Genomic DNA, 20,450 nt, shown 5'->3' with positions numbered 1-20,450 from the left:
AGCACAAGCAGAGGGAGCTGCAGGCGGAGGGAGAAGCATGTGCCCCACTGAGCAAGGAGCCCGATGCGGGGCTCGATCGCGGGACCCTGGGATCATGACCTGAGCTGAAGGCAGACGCTTAACTGACTGAGCCACCCAGGCATCCCTAAAAGGCCATCTTCTAAGAGAGTATTGGTGTTAGGTATACATTTTCTTTCTTCCTTTTTTTTTTTTTAAGACTTTATTTTAGAGGGGGGGGGCAGAGGGAAAGAGAATCCTGAAGCTGACTCCCCACTAAGCATGGAGCCCAATGAGGGGCTTGATTCCAGGACCCTGAGATGATGACCTGAGCTGAAATCAAGAGTCAGCCGCCCAACCTACTGAGCCACCCAGGTGCCCCAGCCATACATTTTCTAAGTTAACTCAACGTGCTTTATTTTGGGGTGACAAGAGCCAGCAAAATATGTCTAACTTTTTCTTGACTATTTTTCTGAGATCTCCAAGGACAGGATTGAGACCACCCTAATGAAGGAAAGAAGTACCTTGCACTCCATCTCCCTTAGTGCAGTCTACATGGGCCCCTGGCCTCAGTCCTCCCAGTAAGCCTTGGTCCACACACTGCAAGGGGAGGACTAAAAAGCACCCGGAGAAGGAGAGTTGCCTCCGTTGCTGAGTTTTCTTTTGTTTTGTACTGTAGGATCACTTTGGCCATTCTTTTCCCACTGAGGCTTGGAACCTGTTTGATTTTCCACAAAGTAGGATCACTCAGCTCTTCTCAAAGTCACTTTGAGGGCAAACTTAAGGTTAATTTCTCACTTACATATGTAGCATGAAGTTTGCTTCCCAAGGGTCCACCCACATGGGGATGCATGCAAGCCACAAGCTCACCACATACGGACCTAGACCAAGACCTGGCTTTGGGGCGCACATGAGCCCTTCAGACAAAGCCTGCACGTGATTCCCTCCAGAGGACCGATAAGGGCTCAGACCCTGTGGGCCTAATCACATTTGAGTCAGCTCTGCCTTTTTTTCTTCTAGTTTGTCAACTTTTCACACTAGTGGGCTGGCCCGTGAGCCAGGTGCTTATGCCAGTAATTTTAGAAGAATGAACAGCAATAGAAACACATACATATGCGTAGAAGTGGGGAGCAGTGATGTTGGTGATGGCAGAGGCATCAGGAGAAAATTTGGCTGACTGGGGACCAGTTTTATAGGTATAAATGGAGCGGATCTACAGACTACAGCATATGCTGGTAATTTCCAAAACCATGTCGCACCACTTAGAAGTTACCTGAAGGGTTTCTTTTTTAATTTTTTTTTTTTTTAAGATTTTATTTGTGAGAGAGAGAAAGAGAGCATGAGAGGGATGAGGGTCAGAGGGAGAAGCAGACTCCGTGCTGAGCAGGGAGCCCGATGTGGGACTCGATCCCGGGACTCCAGGATCACGACCTGAGCCGAAGGCAGTCGCTTAACCAACTGAGCCACCCAGGCACCCTACCTGAAGGGTTTCAGTAGCTGCCCGCCTTTACAAAGTTGACGCACTGGCTCGTGTCTTGTCCTGTGCTGAGGGGCTAGGCTGCTGGAAATGTCCTGCCCAGCAGCACCACTCAAGAGTGAGGTCATTACCCCCAGGACAGATGGGGGCCTACTTCTGGCCTCTCTTGGAGCCTGCAGCAGGGAAGGCCACTCTGGCAGTCAGAGTTTAGACTTTTTACCCAATGATGAAGTGTTTTGATCCAGAAGTAATTCAAACCCACAACTCCTTCTACATAAATGTAGGCCCAATAATCTCCAAAGGGGCTAATTGTTCTTTCTTCTCCCACATAACTGCTAAGGAATGTGCCATTTTACAAAGTAAGTTTTGAGTTTTGTCTTCCACTATCCCAGTTCCTTTCTTCTTCATGGTATATACTGTGAATGTGCTCCATCACTTCTTTCCTCTCGTATCCTTATATTGATGATAATCTCTATGTCTTGGGAAAAAAACTGTTAAATACAATCCTTTTGTTTTTGCCATCTTCAAATAAGGGATAAAGTGCTCTGCTCATTTTATAGGAATGCTGCATTTGTGGGCCACCTGGGTGGCTCAGTCGTTAAGCATCTGCCTTTGGCTCAGGTCATGATCTCGGGGTCCAGGGATCAAGCCCTATGTCGGGCTCCCTGCTCAGTGGGAAGTCTACTTCTCCCCCTCCCACTCCCCCTGCTTGTGCTCTCTCCCTTGCTCTCTCTCTCTGTCAAATAAATAAAATCTTAAAAAAAAAAACCTTGAGGTAACTTCTAAGTGGTGTGACATGGTTTTGGAAATTACCAGCATATGCTTTAGTCTATAGATTCACTCCATTTGTGTATGCATAGGTACTGATCCCTCTTCTCTCTTAGCTTTATCTCCTAACTACTCCCTAACCTAAAACTTTGCCAGCACACAGCGGTTTGCTCATCATTTCCCACTCATTGTCCCATTAGGGCCTATCTTATCCTTTCACATGTGTGCCCCCATCGCTCCCCCACTTGGCTCTCCTTCTTCAAAGTCTCTCTTCCCCGTGGGCCTTCCTGACCACTCCCAACTCCCTCTGACACACAGGTCCACACTATACATTGGGCACCCACCATGTGTTGTCTAGGATTACTAGCTCTCAGATGTCAAGTTGAAACATATGGAATGGACAACATTCAACTACTTTTGACCTGCAAAACAGCAATCAGGTATGGTTCGATCTAGTATATGCACCTTCTCACCCCCAAATACAAGTTCTGTTTGTATTCCTAGTGTCTCCAATAGGCCCTTACACAGTGTGCAGGTGTTTGCAATTAAAAAGAAATCGATGGACTATTCTTAAATTGGCAAAATAGTAGATAAACTTCTATTTTAATCTGAAAATGTATCCCAATCGATTAATACCATCACCATGGATGATTTGGGATGTTTACTATACCCCTCCCCTTGCAAAAACATCCTACTACTGCCTAAAATATAAATATAAAACTTTATGGCACTAGAGTTATGGCTGGAGGCACTGCTTTATAAACCTTACAGGGTTTTAATAGATTCTATACTTCAGAAAGATCATTCTCAGAATTTTCATCAGTAAATTTTATATTCACTAGAATATATTTCATATTTATTACATAATTAGTTACACAATCCAGTGAGAAAAGAACATTAGGCACTTTAATTACATTACATAGATTCCTCTGTCCCTCTCCCTTATTGCAGTCTTAATTCCATATATAATTACATTTATTATCATGATAAACTGAAACTAAATAAGGAAAAATCTAGTGAAAAAAATATCCATGGTTTTAAAGCTAAGAGACTTATTATAGTATCTGATTTTGAGTGCAGGGCCCCATTGCTTTCCAAAATAAAAATATTCAAAATAGCATGTGATTAGTGAATTGAATTTCACATTCTAAAGATAAAATACAATTACATCAGTGGAGAAACAGAACACAGAGCAGCCTGTTACTTTGAGTCTATCCCTACTGGTAGGCTCAGAATGACGTAAGGAAAGAAATTAGTATTTCATCACCTCCTTGCTTGGTGCTGTGGATGGATCAGTGAAGTCCAGATTTCTTTTTCAATGATTCCATTTCTTAGAGCCAAATTCTCCGCAGGTGATGAGTCATGTCTTCAGAATTGACCCCAAGTACATTTATAGTGTTTTAGGCTGAGCCTTTCATTCATGTAGTATTAGAACATATAGAAGACTTCATCAAGCCAGGTAAACATCTATTAGAGTGAAAAAAAAAAAAAAAAAAGAACTTCATACTAATTGATTTGGATTTGCCACTTCTCATTTATGAGTCATTAAAAGCAAACTGTATAACTTTGGTTCATATTTCTTTTTAATCTTAAGATTCACAGAGTTCTGAAGTACCCTTGGTGAATACGGTCCATCTTAACGTCAAGAGAAAATGGGAAGGGGTCACATTTCTTCCACTGCTGGTGAGCAGCCCACTTTCAGTCCCCAAGCTCTTTCACTGTTGAGACAGCCCTAGAGGACATTTAAAAACGTGAGTTTCTATCAAAGTTCTTCTTCCTTTATGATCCCCAAAACACATTCAGCTTTGGCCATCTCGATCTTGCTTTTTCTTGGTAGAAAACGAAAAGAGTCTTTCTGTTGTGAAATAAACAGAGAGGTCAGAAATGTATGTGAGAGGAAATAATTTCCATAACAACAATAATAATTACAAAGTCGGGAATGTTAAAATAATATTAAAAAGGCAACAGAAAGGTTACATTTATTTAAAAGATGGTTATTTCAAGTGTTTTTTTCCCCCATAGAAGCTTTATTTTGGGGTAGGTGTCTGTGTTAGGGCTGAGAGCGCCTCCTGCTGGTATGCTGAACAAGTAGACCTGTTCAGAGGGCCTTTCCAGGCACTGGAATGTCCCCAGGTGACATTTGGATGCTGCCTCTCATCCTTTTCCCCCATCTCTTAAAGCTATGCAAATTCCCATTTTTAACTCTACCCCAAATCTTTAGTGCACACCCAACACAAATACAAATTTTTAACAAGTTTTGTATTTTAAAACATTTTAAGAGGTTATGGTTGCTATAAACCCTCAGTAAGTGAATACTTGGCCTTCAGTATTTATGAAATCTCAAAGACAAGGCCATGCCTTTGTCCCTGATGAAATAAATGTGCCTCAATGGGCAGATAAGCTAAAAAAATTTTTTTCTATGAGGGATTTGTCTTGATAGAGAGGCCCCATGGCAAAGTGGTTAAAGGAACAAACAAACTTTATTGGTTAAACAACAGATAAAGACTGCTTCAGTTCCAATAGGGGCTCTGTCATTTACTTGCTGTGTGACCTTGAGCAAGTTACTTAACCTTTCTGTGTTTTCAGTTCCTTTGGCTATAAACCAAGGATAATAATAATAGCTGGGTTGTTATGGGGATTAAATGAGTTATATGTGGAATGCAATTATAACAGTGCTTGGCTCAGGATAAGCTCTCTATAAAGGTTTGCTAAATAAGTTGGAATTCAATATACTTGGACGACTTCTGACATGCTGGCCCTGCTTAGAGCATGAGGGAGTTGGCCTATTTTAGCATTGCTGCTCATCTGGGAGGCCATCTGAATTAGTTTCAATGTTGATCATAGTTGTGCTATGTGTTATCTATTGTTCCAGAACAGTGGCTGTCAGAATTGGACATGCATCAGACTCATCTGGAGGACTTGCTAAACACAGATTACTAGCCCCCATCCCTCGGGTTTCTGATGAAGTAGGTCTGGGGCCTGAGAACTTAAATTTCTAATAAGTTCCCAAGGTATGCTGATGGCGTTGCTCTAGGGATGACACCTTGAGAACCACTGTTCTAGGATAATAGTTCCAATCCTGGCTGTACATTAGGCCACCTGAGGAGCTTTTAAAAATTCTGTTGCCAGGCCCCTAGACCAATTAAGTCAGAGTCTTTGAGGGTGGGGCCCAGCCATGATTTGTTTTTAGAGCTCCTCAGGTGATTCCAACATGCAGCCAAGGTTGAGAACCTTTGTGCTGATCACTATGCTGCTGATGAATTTGAGTGATGGAGTGATTACTACCTACACTTTACAGGTAAAGAAATTGAAGCTTGGTGCAGTGTTCCCCATTGGGGTTCTTGCTATAAATGCTGATTTGCTAAATCAATCTTTTGGAGTGGGGCCCAGGAATTTACATTTTAATAAGCACCTCAAGAGTCCCTTAAACATTTAGTTTTTTGATCTGCCTGAGGACACATCACCAGTCTGTGGTGGAGTTCTTATCTCCTGTCTCTGATCTAAGCAGCCAGAAATGCTGGTATTATGAAACAGAGTAAGCTTTGCATTTAGTCTGTTTTTAAATTTTTTTTACTGAGCTTAGTCACTCAAGAGAGGCCCTTATATTTTCATAAGTACTGTCCTTATATACTTTGTACCTTTATATACACAGCAGACTGTGTAACAGGAGTGGACTGATAATAAATTCCATTCAAATGCTACTTGGAGGTCATCTTTATTTCACTTACATACACTAGGATTTGAACATAGGAAGGAAGAGTTAGTTAAGGGCACGGCTCTGGAGTCAGACTGTCTGCTTCTTCCCCCATTGATTACTGTGCAACCTGGGCAAGTCACCTAACCTCTCCGCGCCTGTTTCCTCCCGTGATTTATAGGACTTTGGTGGGAATGACGTGGTAATCCACATAAAAGTGCTTACAACAGTGCCTAGCAATAAGTGCCTACTAATGCTTTCTAGAATGATATTTACTGTTATTGTAATCTGCCCAACAAACCTAAATGCTCCAAACAGTATTTAATAAACTTAAAGGTTGTTTTCTACAGAGTACACTGCAGAGAATTAATGAAACGAAATGTAAACCAGAAAGAGGATTAAAAAAAAATGCATGGAGTGTAGAAGAAAATCACTAAAGAATTTTATGTTCTTCTTAGAAATTTTCTATGTAAAAATTCAGGAGAGCATGTCTCCTGGCCCTCCTGGGTATTACAGTAAAAATACTATACTTCTGTGATGGTCCTCCAATTGGCCCAATCCTACATGGAGGAGCTTCTGAGTACGAAAATTCTGGCTTATTCTTAAAAGTAGAATGACTTTGGTTACTTAAAGGGGGAAAAGGACAGATTTATCAAAATTATAATGTATCAATTACATAATTTTACTCACAGACCTGGCTTTGTTGAATGTGGTATTTTTTACTTTTGCCTTGTTCTGGAACTTCAATCTGCTAAATAGATTAGTAAAATGTCAGTCAGCACAGCCTGGGGAAGCAAACACACAAATAATCTATTTAACTAGCACATTTCCCCTTCCACAATAATCCTTTTAGGTCTCAAAGGCTGCCAGTCAGCGGGCACACCTGCCTCCCATCCGCACCTTCCCCCCCTTCATTTGCAAATGTAGGAACGTTGCAGAAATCGAGCCCCTAAAAGTGAAGTGAAGCTTCATGTTTAACCACTGGTGGTTGCCTATAGATTTTGTGATTTAACAGAGCTTCTAGAAGGACTTCACACGAAATGAACTCCTAAATCCTGAAATAATCCACAGAGCCCCAATGCATACGCTGAATCAAAGCCAAATGGGGCTTGGATTAATCAAAAGGCACCATGAATCAAGTGAAGATCAAGCAGAAGTTCAAGACACTTGAATATACCTCATGTACACAAGGTAAGCTTAATAGAACAGTCAGGGTCCCGGCAGAAAACAGATGACACACTGCTGAGGAGCCTTTTAAAAAAGGAGCTATTTAATGGAGGTGTGGCCAGGATTAAAGTGAGTCAGTGAAGGGATGCTGGAGCCCCCAGGGGCTAGCCGTGAGGGGCTCCTGGGCCTGAAGGCGCACGGATAGCTCTCACTGGAATGAGAGGAGCGAGAGCGGTGGGGAGGAGAGGCCACCTCCAGGAGCTTGGCCCTCCGCAGAAGGCCGTGCCAGCAGGAACAGAATTGGAGAAATCGCGCAATCTCACTTTTCTTCCACGCTCCATCCATTCTCGCTGGGTTTTCCCATGGGTGACCCCGGTGGGAGACCCGAGAGCAAGAGGAGTCTCTGGCGCGCAGAGCGGGGGTGGGGGAGAGTGGACAGGGAACCGGGAAAGGCTAGCAGTTGTCTGGCACAGCCAAGAAACAGGACCTAGGCAGGGCTCGGGAGAAACAGCTCTTAGACTCTTCTTCGAGGAAAAGAACACTCTTCTTAAGCAACTAGTGTTATGTGCGGGTCTCAACGTATCACTCTATTGCCTTTCTCCTCCAACAAATAAACTCCTTGACTCTGGATCCTTGAGTTTCCAACCACTGCATGGTAAATAGAGGCATTTGTAAATGCAAGAATGAGGTGTGGATGAATTAAATTGTTTATTACTGCATATTTTTCATGAGAATATAAGGAGGAACGTTTCAAAATAAGTGGGATAAATAACATGACACTGCAAAAGAGCCTTGTCTTTTAACTACAGTTAATATTGTAATAAAATAGATTGCTTGGAAGGATGCAAAGGACTTCCTTTAGGTTGGTATTAATAGAAATGTTCATATATTTGAAGCCTAGCTTAATAATTTAAAAAAAAATCAGTTATTAGGGATGCCTGGGTGGCTCAGTCTGTTAAGCATCTGACTCTTGGTTTCAGCTCAGGTCATGATCTCAGGGTCCTGAGATGGGGCCCCACATCAGCTCCATGCTTAGTGCAGAGGCTGCTTGAGATTCTCTCCCTTTCCCTCTCCCTCCCCCTCTGCCCCATTCCCCACTCACGCGCGCTCTCTCTCTCAAATAAATAAATAAATAAAATCTTTTTTAAAAAATCAGTATTAAGTCTTGGTAAATGAGAAATTAATGCTCTGTTGTCTTACGTGTTTTGCTATAGTATTATTGTTATTGCTTACAATATTACATTATAGCTTGTAAGTAGCCTTGTGCAATGAAATACAGAAGTTGGCGAAAATAGCTCAGAATCTTTCTCTCTCCTATTCTCCTTCATCTTCCTCCCCTCTCTATGTTGAAATAAATAAAACAGAACCTACTATGAATGTTAAGCAATTTCTGATATCTGTTTCCTTGACTTACTCGAATAAGGGCTTTAAATATTTTATATACCAGGGGGAATAAAGTTGGTGGGGGGGGAAGAGAGCAAATCCTTTTTTCATAATGCAGTATTCCTATACACTCTTCTTCATCAACAGGTAGTTTCTTTTAATAGTCTACTTACGCTCACATGGTAATTTCCCCCTGGCTCTCTAAAATTCTGTCCACCTGCTATGCTCAGACCAGTCTCAAGTGGGCTGTAATATATCTGTACTTTTTTTGTTTTCTAGACAGCGCCAACTATTCGAAGGCTGACATTTCTGGGACATCAGATAATATTGCCCTTGCTGTTTCCCCTCCTCACATGTGACAGAAACACACTTCAAAGCATGATCTCTGAGCCCAGTGGCCTTTTACATTGTCTGATCTTGCACAGAATGAAAGAGGAGTGGAGAGGAAAATACATATGGTGATGGTAGTTGGCATTGGGGGTGAGAGGTATGAGGCAAGCCAGAATCAGAAAGCCATTTGGTTCTTTGCTATTTTCCAGAAAACCAATTTAGAGATTCAGAACCACTTTTTGGTAAACCTAAGGAAAAAAATACACAAACTAATAAAACAAACTAGGTACGGATTGTTAAAAATATAAAATGTTTTTCAATTCAGAAAATTAGTCACCATCTTATTCCTGATACCTCTCATGTATTCAGATTATGGTTCAATATACAAGATAATAATAATGATACACTTTCAGAAACTCATTAAGAACACATCTATTGCATAAAATATATCTGCTTTCTTTTCTTGATGTCTTTTAGATTTCTTTCAATAGCAGAGATTGCTGGTAGCCTACTCTATTATCCATCTGCCCTTCTTTCTTAGTAATACCACCCAAATTTATTTGGAGAGACAACATACCCTGTAAAAAGACTGCATTTGCCAGACTCCCTTGCAGGTAGGTGAAGGCCTGTGGTGTGACTAACTCTTGGCCAATGAGCCATAAGCTGAAATTCTGTGGGACTTCAGAGACCCTTCCTTAAAGAAAAGAGATGAGCCATTCACACTTCCAATCATACTTGCTGCCTAGGATGTGGATGTAATGACTAGAGCTCCAGCAGCCATCTTCAACACGAGTGAAAAGCCACACACTAAAGATGGCAGAGCATGGGGCGCCTGGGTGGCTCAGTTGGTTAAGCGACTGCCTTCGGCTCAGGTCATGATCCTGGAGTCCCAGGATCGAGTCCCGCATTGGGCTCCTTGCTCAGCAGGGAGTCTGCTTCTCCCTCTGACCCTTCCCCCTCTCATGCTCTCTCTCTATCTCATTCTCTCTCTCAAATAAATAAATAAAATCTTTAAAAAAAAAAAAAAGATGGCAGAGCAGAAAGGTCTCTGGTGACATCATGGGGCCACTATCCCAGCCCTAGACTGCCTACCTTTGGGTTTCTTTTAGATGAGAAAGACACAAACTTTTATTTTACCTAGGACACTTCTGTCTTGTTTTGTTCTTCATTATATATAGCCAAACCTACTACTAACAAATACACTTCATTTTCACATAATTCTTAAAGTTTTGTTCTAGTTAAAAGGAGCAAATAATAACAAAATTTATTTCTTAAAGGTTTTGCATAGGAGCATAGCTCTAAAAAGAATGTTACAATTTTTTTCTGCTTCTGGTTTGCAATTTATACGGCCTTTAAGAATATAACATTCTGGGGTCCCTGGGTGGCTCAGTGGTTAAGTGTCTGCCTTTGGCTCAGGTCATGATCCTAGGGACCTGGGATGGAGCCCTGTGTCGGGCTCCCTACTCAGTGGAGAGTCTGCTTCTCCCTTTCTCTCTCCCTCTCCCCCTCCCCCTGCCCATGCTCTCTTTTTCTCTCTCTAATAAATAAATCTTAAAAAAAAAAATGTAACATGATTTTGTTGTGTGTTTACATTTTTTTAGTGCATTTATTTGACTTCAAATTTTAATGATCTCTTCAGAAATGGTTCAAGTCTCACCTTTGAAAGCATTGCCTATAGCTAAGTTAATTAGCTGTAATTAAAGTTAGCACTAAATTTCTTCTTTCAAAGCCTTTCTTCTTACTAGGATAAAATAATACTATTTAATCTGCTTCTAAGGACTATCTGCTTTTTTATGGGGTTCATTTGGTTACAGTTTCCTTAATTTTTCTGCCCCTTTCCAGATTCTTCATGATTATCAAAATCTTGGAATCTAGTCTGCCTTGCAAAATAGAGACCTCTGGATCCTAGTCCATACAAGCCTTTTATAAATGATACGTGTCAGTTCAGACTTCATGTGTTTACCTAGAAAATGAGTGAATGTCACAGTCATGCATTTATATGGCTACTTTAAGTTCCATAGAATGACTTGTTCTGGTCAACTGTGCTTTGTGAGGAAGCCCAGAACTCAGTATACATTCAAAGAGCTGATCTGCTTGCTCTTTTCACTTTCTAGGGTCTCATTCTACCCAGGGGTTTGTAGATGAAATTTCAGGTTGAAATGTGGACTATCCCTACCACATCCCCTTGAAAACCCAGTTTTCTTTTTTAAAAAAAAATTTTAAATGTTTTATTATTTACTTTAGAGAGAGAGAGCGAGAGTGAGCGAGGGGAGGGTCAGAGGGAGAGAATCTCAAGCAGATGCAGCCCCTCCCACTGCTGAGTGCAGAGCCTGATGCAACACGGGGCTCAATCCTAGGACCCCAAGATCATGACCTGAGCTGAAATCAAGAGTTAGACACTTAACCGACTGAGCCACCCAGGTGCCCCCAAAAAACCAATTTTCCAGAGGAAGGGTCTTAACTTTCCTTTCCAAGAACCAAAATAAGAAAGTAAAAAAAGGACCTTGTGGAAATAAAACTTGAGTATTTGGATTGAGTAATGCAATATTGACTAATATGCTGATTTCACTATCAGCCACGGGAAAGGATAGGTTTCAATTTGTGTGCAAATCTAAAGATTGTAGTTAGTGTGGTTGTTGTTTTTTTAAACTTTAAATAGGTCACTACCTTCTATTATTTAGCAAACTCTTTAGCTATTCATTGTACAAGTATTTCCTGCATCAAGTAGCTTACATTTTATTCAGCCACATTTGAGAGTACTTCTCCCTTTTAATGGGGCTACTTCAGTTAACTACTTTTTCTTCTTCTTTTTGTATATATATAATAATTGGAGCCTAAGGGGGTCCATCCTGCATGAGAGGTTGGATTTTATGACTCTTTAAAAACAAGCATCCATGATTCTTTCATTGCTTTGATTTGCTACTCTATAGTACATTTTGAATTGTTTGAATACCAAGGGGCAGTAAATTTTATTTTCCCTAGGAAAATATTTTCAGTTTTGGAAGAAAGAGAAATAAGGATAAAATGCAACTATTTTCTCAGAAAAAAAGCTGTAAAGTCTAATAAAGAGCAACGTTCAACGAAAGATGTCACCCATCCTCTTATAAAGGACTCAATTTAAATGAAAACATTAGGGAACATTTCCAAGTGTTTTCTTTTGCATTTTTAAAGATCAGTATAACATTCTGCAAAAAAAAAAAAAAATGTTTATACATGTCAACTAGGCATTAGTATTTGTAATCATCTTTAAAACTCTAATTGTACTGTCTTATTTGGGATATGCTTGTATCATGATGGTGACAAGGCAAGTCAAAAAGTTTAAAATCTCAGTGTCTCTTTTTACAGCCTGCCGCCAACCCTTTCAGTGAGTTACTAGGCCTTTATTGAAGAGACACAGACTAGAAAAGCAAAGTTTAATTTTACACTGAGAAAAATTTATAGCCTTGAGAGTTTCTTTTGCTCTATGGCTTCTTTCGACTTCTAATGGCATTTTAATTTGGCACAGTCAAAGCTTCAAGAAACTCTGAGTTCTTTCTAGAGACAAAACTGTAGAGTTTATTTAAGTTCATCGCTGCTGTGTTAAAGACCTCTCAGGATCCTGACTTTATGATGTAGTTTTTATGGAAAATCTGGAATCTTCCATCTGGGGGAAAGCAGAGATACAAGGATAGAGAGCAATGTCAGGACACTTCTCTTGGAAAAATGGCTTGAATTCTAAAGACAGCTCATTAGAGAAGGCAGAGGAGCTCATTTCTGGGAGGTTGGGTTCTTCACCAGAGGGTCAGAATTCATCCCTGTAGGTTAATGTTGGCTGATGGTGGGAACTTAAAGTGAAAAAGATACACAGATAAGAGCACTTACCATTTCTGGATTCTCTTCAGCTAGCTTTAGCATCTTTTCTGAGATCATCTTTTTCAAGCAGCTACTCAGCAAAAAGGCCTGAAGAACCCAGAAATAAAGTCTCTCAACTGAAGAGATCTTGTCTTTCTTCCTTCCTCACACCACAAAGCAGATTTTGAACTCTGCTCTCCAATAGCACACTTTGAAGAATTTCAATTTCATCTTTAATTTCCATAAATTTGCATAATATGCAATTAGCAAGTAGCCATACATTTTCTTAATTACATGGATGTACTTAGGGTAGATTTTTAAAAAGACAGAGAATCATTACATTTACTAATCATTTTCCCTCTTAAAACTTCCCCTCCTATTTTTTCCTATTACTTTGTAAGCAGCTCATGTTTTACAAGCAAAAAATAATAAAAAGTGCTTATTATTGTAATCAAATCAACTGACGATGGTTGATCTTACATTTAATTGTATACATAATTGTTGACAGACCTGTTACTAGGCATAAACCTGTCTGTTTGAAAGGGTATATTAACACCTTATGGCTTTTACTGAACCCAAAAAAATTGTTTTTCAGCACTTTCTTATTTTTCTGGCATCTTTAATCACTCACTTTTAAGACTGATGGTTGCTCCCATGATCACCTGTGGCTTTTTGTTGGCTCATCGTTGGTGCCAAGACCCATGTTAGACATCTTGCTACACAAAAGCTGGGGTTTCCTTTTTCCAGGATCTTCACTCCACGTGCCCATTAAGTTTCCCTGCGATTTCCCCACTTGCTCCTTTCCCACTAGTCCTCTTTCTCCTTTGTCCTGCTTGCAATGCTTGGCTTGCACTTTTCTCTTTTGGCCCTACTAAAGTTTGAGACAACTGAAGCTCAAAGCTTGAGGTTACAGGCTCTTAGTATAAATTTATGCTCAAGGATGGTCACTGCACTGAAGGGAGGGGAGTGATGGAGAGGAGGAGAAAGGAAAGAGAGAGAAAACCCAGGTTGGGATCGTGGCCAAAGCAGAGACTCTTGGAGGATAGGACATAGAAAGTAGAATTAGAGGGAGAATGGCTACATATGGGTAGCATCTCAGAGTCTTGCAGGACTGTAGAGATTGACTAATTTATTTCGTTTAAGGGGAGAGAAAGGAGGTAGAAGAGAAGAAAGGCACTGCTACCAATAAGGAAAAGAGTAGAAGACATGGGATTTACATACAAAAACAAATTCTGATTTCCTGGTTTAGCTAAAAACTAACTCTTTTATCTGTGCATATATATAACCTACACAAAACTAGGATATGAAATAGTTAAACAACATAACCTGAGTTGATAGAGCTTGGAAGGGTGTTTAATAATGCCCCATAAGATGTGGACCGATTCCATATTCCATACGATGTGCACAAATATGTAGGTTAAGACTTGGCTATAAACCAGGTAAGGCTTATTCAATATAAAGGCAGTGAGCTATTGTTTAAAGGGTCTAGAAAATATTGGGGTCCAAGGCCTCATTTGTATTTGCAAGGCACACAAGCCACATTTCTTCCTTTTGCAGGAGTAGCTCTTGGGTACGTATCAATAAACCCACACTCCAAAGGAAATAAGAGCTTACTAGGAATCCTTTAAAAGAATGTTTATTGCACTCTCTATAGCGGCTTAAACTCATTTGGTACAGACTAGATTAAAAGACCATAATAAAATTTAACTACTGCATTTAGCATTCTGGGCAAGGGTAGGTGGATTCACTGCCAAGATCTATCTGCATCTCTCCAAGTGACTGCAAACCATCCTACCATTTCCCTAAGGATGTTTCATATTCAAGGTGAACCTGATGGCCCATTTCTTTACCCTAGAATTTGGTTTAGTTCTTCATGTTTTTCAGAGGACCTTGGTATCTATTATCTTGTGATCACAACTATATTAAAAGTAGAGTGTCTCAGGGAGCTTCGGTTACCTGAAACCACAGTGCTCCATGGAATTTAGTGTGATCGCCAGCGACTTAAGTTGAATGAAATGCTGATGCAAAGATTACTTTGATAATTTTGGTTTTGTTTTAGAACATTTGTAGTTTTGATTCTAATTTGAAATAGCTTAAGTTATTTCATAGAATTTTTCAGCTGAATTTGGTGTTTAGAAAATTAAGTCTTTTTAAAAAAAAATTTTATTCCAACTTTAATTACAAAGCCATGGAAGACCTGGATTGTTGTCCAACAGTCTCTCCTCTCCTAAGAGAACCTTGATTTTGTCTGATGACAAAGTGCCCAGCTCATGCTTACTCTAAGCTGATCATGAATTTTGTTCTTTTTTGCTAAATACTTGATTCTCAGATTCCCTTGCAGCTAGGAGTGGTCACGAGACTCAGTTCTGGTCAATGAGACATAATGGAAAGTCTACTGGGGCTTCTGAGGCAAAGCTTTTGCCTTCCAGATAAAAGGGATGTCAATCATCTACCTCTAGTATTCTTGTTAAGTGAGATAAAAATCTGTATTGTCTAAGTCAGAGGTCAATAAATCTAGCCCCTCACTTGTTTTTATAAATTTTTATTGGCAAACAACTATACCCATTTGTTCACATATTGTCTGTGGCTACTTTTGTACTACAACAGAGTTGGGTAGTTCTAACAGAGACCAGATGGACCCCCAAACTAAAATATTTACCATCTGGCCCTTTGAGAGAAAGTTCACCAACGCTTTGTCTAAGCCACTATTAGTTGAGTCTTCTGTTATTTAGTAACTAAATTCATTTGTAATCGACATGAAGCCTGTGGTGACCAGTAAAATAAAACAAAACAAAAAATAAACCAAAAAAAAAAAAAAAAACAGTATTATAGGCCAAAAAGGAGGGTGTATAGCATATTCTAGTACTCTGCTCTGGTTGGGTTAGGGTAATGTGCTTTGTTCACCCCAGCAAGCAGGAGAGCATTTCAGTGCTGGTTCTCATATGCTGTCCCAAGAACTCACCTGCTTGGTGTAAATAACAAACCACTGCCAGCCACCGTCTCCACTAAACTGAAATCTGAGCTCTAAGTTTTGGTTGAGAGTTTGCTGGGGTCCCTCCATATTCGGCAGAGTTCCCTACAGAGAAAAGATAGTATTTGATCTCCAATAGAAATTTAAGCAGCTATTAACTGCTGGGCAAAATATTAAAACAAGTGATATAGTCACTATCCCCAGGACGCTGTCAGTCTATGAGGGGCTATGAAAGTAAGTTACCACAGTTTGGTATGATAAGTATTATAAGTATTGTAAGGGAAGCAAACCCAGGTCTATGGAAGGAGGTAGGATGGGCACCTAATTTGGATGCAATCTGTGGGGCAGAGGATCACAGACAAGGACTTTATACAGAATAAGAGCTCCAGAGAGCTCTTTTCAGATGTTTGGCTGAATAATATTCTGTCCGTGCATGGGGAGAACCCTCATACATCACTGGTGGGTACATAACATCAAGCAGACTATTTGGAAAATAGTCTAGAAGTTCCTCACAAAATGAAATATGGAATTACCATCATGGTACCAGCAATTCCACTCCTAATCATATACCCAAGAGAAATGAAAACCTATATCCACACAAAAACTTATACACAAATGTTCATAGCAGCATAACTCATAACAACCAAAAGAGAGAAACAACCCAAATGTCCATGAATGAATGAATAAACACAATATAGTATATCCATACAACAAAATAGTATTTGATCATGAAAAAGATAAAGTGTTTATACATGCTATGGTAAGGGTGGACTTGGAAACATTATGCCAAGTAAAGGAAGCCAGTCACAAAGATCATATATGATTCCATTAATCATGAAATGTTCAGAATGGGTGAATCTATAAAGACAAGCAGATTGGTGGCTTCTTAGGGCTGGTAGGAATGGGGGGATACAGACGTGAGCTAAGGGGTACGGGACTTCTTTCTGAGGTGATGAAAGTATTCTAAAACTGATTGTGGTGATGGATGCAAAACTCTGGGAATGCATTAAACACCCCTGAATTATACACTTTATATAAGTGAATTGTATGGTATGTGAGTTATATCTTGATAAAGCTGTTACAAAGGAAGGGAATGACTGTGTATGTAGTACTGGGGGAGGGATAGACATATGCATCATGGAACAGACTAGAGAATCCAGAAATAAATCCACACAAATATGCCCAGCTGATATCTGACAAAGGTGCAAAAGCAAGTCACTTAAAGGACAGGCTTTGCAACAAATGGTGCTGAGTCAGTGGACTTCCACAGGCAAAAAAGGGAATGTCGTTCTGAGTTTCACACCCTAGATGAAAACTAACTCAGAATGAGTCATGGACTTAAATGTATGACCTATAACTGTAAAACCTTTAGGAAAAAAACTCTAAGAAAAAAATCTTCAGGAACCAGGGTTTGGCAAAGAGTTCTTAGATTCAACACTAAAAGCACAATCTATAAAATGAAAAACTGATGAATTAGAATTCATCAAAATTAAAAACTTTTGCTCTGTACAAGACCCTGTTGAGAGGATGAAAAACTAGAGAGTGAGAGAAAATATTTGCAAACCACATATCCAACAAAAGACTAGTAACTAGGATATATGAAGTACTCTCAAAACAACAGTAAAACAAAACAAAACAAAACAAAAAACCCCAAACAATCAATTAGAACAGAGAAAGACATGTATCATATGATCTCACTGATATGAGGAATTCTTAATCGCAGGAAACAAACTGAGTGTTGTTGGAGTGGGGGTTGGGGTGGGAGGGATGGGGGGACTGGGTGATAGACACTGGGGAGGGTATGTGCTCTGGTAAGCGCTGTGAATTGTGTAAGACTGTTGAATCTCAGATCTGTACCTCTGAAACAAATAATGCAATATATGTTAAGAAAAAGAAGAAGAAGAAGAAGATAGCAGGAGAGGAAGAATGAAGCGGGGGAAATCGGAGGGGTAGACAAACCATGAGAGACGATAGACTCTGAAAAACAAACTGAGGGTTCTAGAGGGGAGGGGGGTGGGAGGATGGGTTAGCCTGGTGGTGGGTATTGAGGAGGGCACATTCTGCATGGAGCACTGGGTGTTGTGCACAAACAATGAATCATGGAACACTTCATCTAAAACTAATGTTGTAATGTATGGGGATTAACATAAGAATAAAAAAAAAAAAAAGAAAATAGGCAAAAGATATGGAAGAAAACATTTCACCAAAGAAGACAGACAAGATGGCAAATGAGCATATGAAAAGATGGTCAGCACCATCAGCCAGGAGGGAAATGCAAATTAAAATCACAATGAAATGCCATTCCACACTTAGGTGAATGACTGAACTGAAAAACAGTGACAACACCAAATGCTGATGAGGATGCAGAGAAACTCCATCACTCAGGCATCACTGGTGGGAATGGAAATTAGCGCAGCCACTCTTGAAAATCGTTTGGCAATTTCTTAAAAGAGTAAGCACGCAACTTCCAAATAACCCAGCCATTGTCCTCCCAAGCATTTATGCCACAGAAATGGAGATTTGTGCTCCAAAACATACGTATGAATGTTTATAGGAATTTTATTCATAATAGCTAAAAACTGGAAACAACCAGGTATCGTTCATTGGGTGAGTGGTTAAATAAATCTTGTCCATTCCATACCATGGAATACTGCGCAGCAATAAAAAGAACCAAACTCCTGACATATACAACAATCTGAGTGAATTACTAAAGAATTATGCTGAGTAAAAAAAGCCAGTCCTGAAGGCTACATATGATTCCACTTGAAGAACATTTGTAAGGTAATCAATTCCTTGTTTTTGTTTATATTTTTGCCTCCTAAATGCAGTCAATTCTTATTATTCACAGTAGTCCTGTTCTATAAAGTCACTGTAAACACTGCATTACTGAACACCGAGTTATTGCTCCAGGGGAAATGCACGGTTAGGTTCCTGCAAACCTCTGGTCACAACATTTTCATCGACTGACCAGTACATAATCTTGTTTTAGGTTTCTAAAACCTGTGTTTTTTATTATTTATTTATTTATTTTAAAGATTTTATTTATTTATTTGTTTGACAGAGAGAGACACAGCGAGAGAGGGAACACAAGCAAGGGGAGTAGGAGAGAGAGAAGCAGGCTTCCTGCAGAGCAGGGAGCCCGATGTGGGGCTCGATCCCAGGACCCCGAGATCATGACCTGAGCTGAAGGCAGACGCTTAACAACTGAGCCATCCAGGCGCCCCGTGTTTTTATTTTTTTAAGTTTTATTGAGGTATAATTGATGTAAAAAAATAACCCTGCACATATTTAATGTACACAATCTGATGAGTTTGGACATAAGCATACATTCATGAAACCATCACCACAATCAAAGTAATGAATATATCCATCACTTCCAAAAGTTTTACGTAGCACTCCTGACATGACACAATTATAAAAATAACAAACAGGGCGCCTGGGTGGCTCAGTTGGTTAAGCGACTGCCTTCGGCTCAGGTCATGATCCTGGAGTCCCGGGATCGAGTCCCGCATCGGGCTCCCTACTCGGCAGGGAGTCTGCTTCTCCCTCTCCCACTCCCCGTTTGTGTTCCCTCTCTCGCTGTGTCTTTCTCTGTCAAATAAATAAAAATCTTTAATAAAAAAAAAATTAAAAAAAAAAAAACAGATTAGTGGTTCCTTGGGGCTAAAGAGAGGTGTGGCGAGAGAAAGTGGGTAGAGCTCTAAAAGGCCAACATGAGGGGTTCGTGGGATAATGAAAATGTTTGGACTCCTGCTTGTATCAATGCCAATATTCTGATGTTGATGTTGTGCTATAGTTTTGCAAGATGTAACTAACAATTTGAGAAAAGTGGGTGAAGAGTACACGGGATCTCTGTACCATTTCTCACAACTGCATGCGAACCTACAGTTACATCAAAATTAAAAGTTTAAAAAGAATCAACTGTTTAAAAGCAAAAATAATTATAATGCAGCATGAGGATTATATATGTAGAAATATGGCAATAAATATCACAAAAGGGGAAAGAGAAGTACAGTGTTGTTACACTTTTTGTGTAGTATAATAATTAAAAGTGGAATGTAATAAGTTCAAGAAGTCTAAAGTAACCATAAATAAATGAAAAGGTACAACTAAAAAAAAATGGTGTAAATACATGGAATCATAAAATACTTAATCAATAGAAGGCAGGAAAAGAGGGGAAAAACTGATAAACCTCAAAGAAATAGACAAATCCACAATTAGGTTTGAAGGTTTTAACATTCCTCTTCTCTCAGTAACTGATAGAACAAGTAGAAAACGTACAAGGATACAGGAGATCTGAACGCTGTCAACTGCTTGACCTAATTGATAACTTACAGAATACTTCACCCAATAGTGGCAGAATACACATTCCTTTCAAGTATACATGGAACATTCACCAAGATAGACCAGATTTGGGGCCATAAAACAAGTTCCTGTAAGTTTAAAAGACTGGAATCATATGCTGAAAATGTCAAGATTGCTGGTTTGGCCTTTAGCAGGTGGTAGAAGTCGTATTTACCAAAATGGGGAACACAGTGGGGAGGATCTCTAGGATGGGCAGGAGAGGGCAAGGATGAGTCTGGTTTGGGAAAAGGCTGCATTTGGGATGTCCATGAGACACCTGGTGTAGATGTCCAGAAGGCATTAGGAAATACTGGACCTTTCGACAGGGAGGTAGGCAATTGATTTCAGAGAATATGTAGAGGAAAGATGGAAATGGAACCCCAGGGGAAACGAGCACTTCAGAAGTGCTCAGAGGAAGAGGCAGCCCACAAAACAGGGGAGGAAGGAGAGGGAATTCTGAGAAGCAAGTAATGGTTGACAACACCAAA

The 20,450-nt window shown here is 40.0% G+C and overlaps 1 protein-coding gene across 1 annotated transcript in view; it reads right to left on the bottom strand.

Annotated features, from left to right (window-relative positions):
- Positions 1-3,150: 3,150 nt before the first annotated feature.
- Positions 3,151-20,450, bottom strand: part of SNX31 (sorting nexin 31) — a 58,430-nt gene continuing 41,130 nt past the window's right edge. Inside the window, exons 11-14 of the mRNA XM_045895584.3 lie at positions 15,610-15,723; positions 12,678-12,755; positions 6,631-6,687; positions 3,151-4,097 (exon numbers count right to left, since the gene is read on the bottom strand). Coding sequence (XP_045751540.1) covers positions 4,005-4,097; positions 6,631-6,687; positions 12,678-12,755; positions 15,610-15,723 — 342 coding nt within the window. The 3' untranslated portion in view covers positions 3,151-4,004. The remainder of the gene's footprint in view (positions 4,098-6,630; positions 6,688-12,677; positions 12,756-15,609; positions 15,724-20,450) is intronic.

Source organism: Mirounga angustirostris, unplaced genomic scaffold (assembly GCF_029215605.1).
Source record: "Mirounga angustirostris isolate CCGP_5_RB_7025 unplaced genomic scaffold, mMirAng1.0.hap1 SCAF_4, whole genome shotgun sequence".
In the NCBI taxonomy this organism is placed as follows: domain Eukaryota; kingdom Metazoa; phylum Chordata; class Mammalia; order Carnivora; family Phocidae; genus Mirounga; species Mirounga angustirostris.
This window is presented reverse-complemented; position numbering and strand designations above follow the sequence as displayed.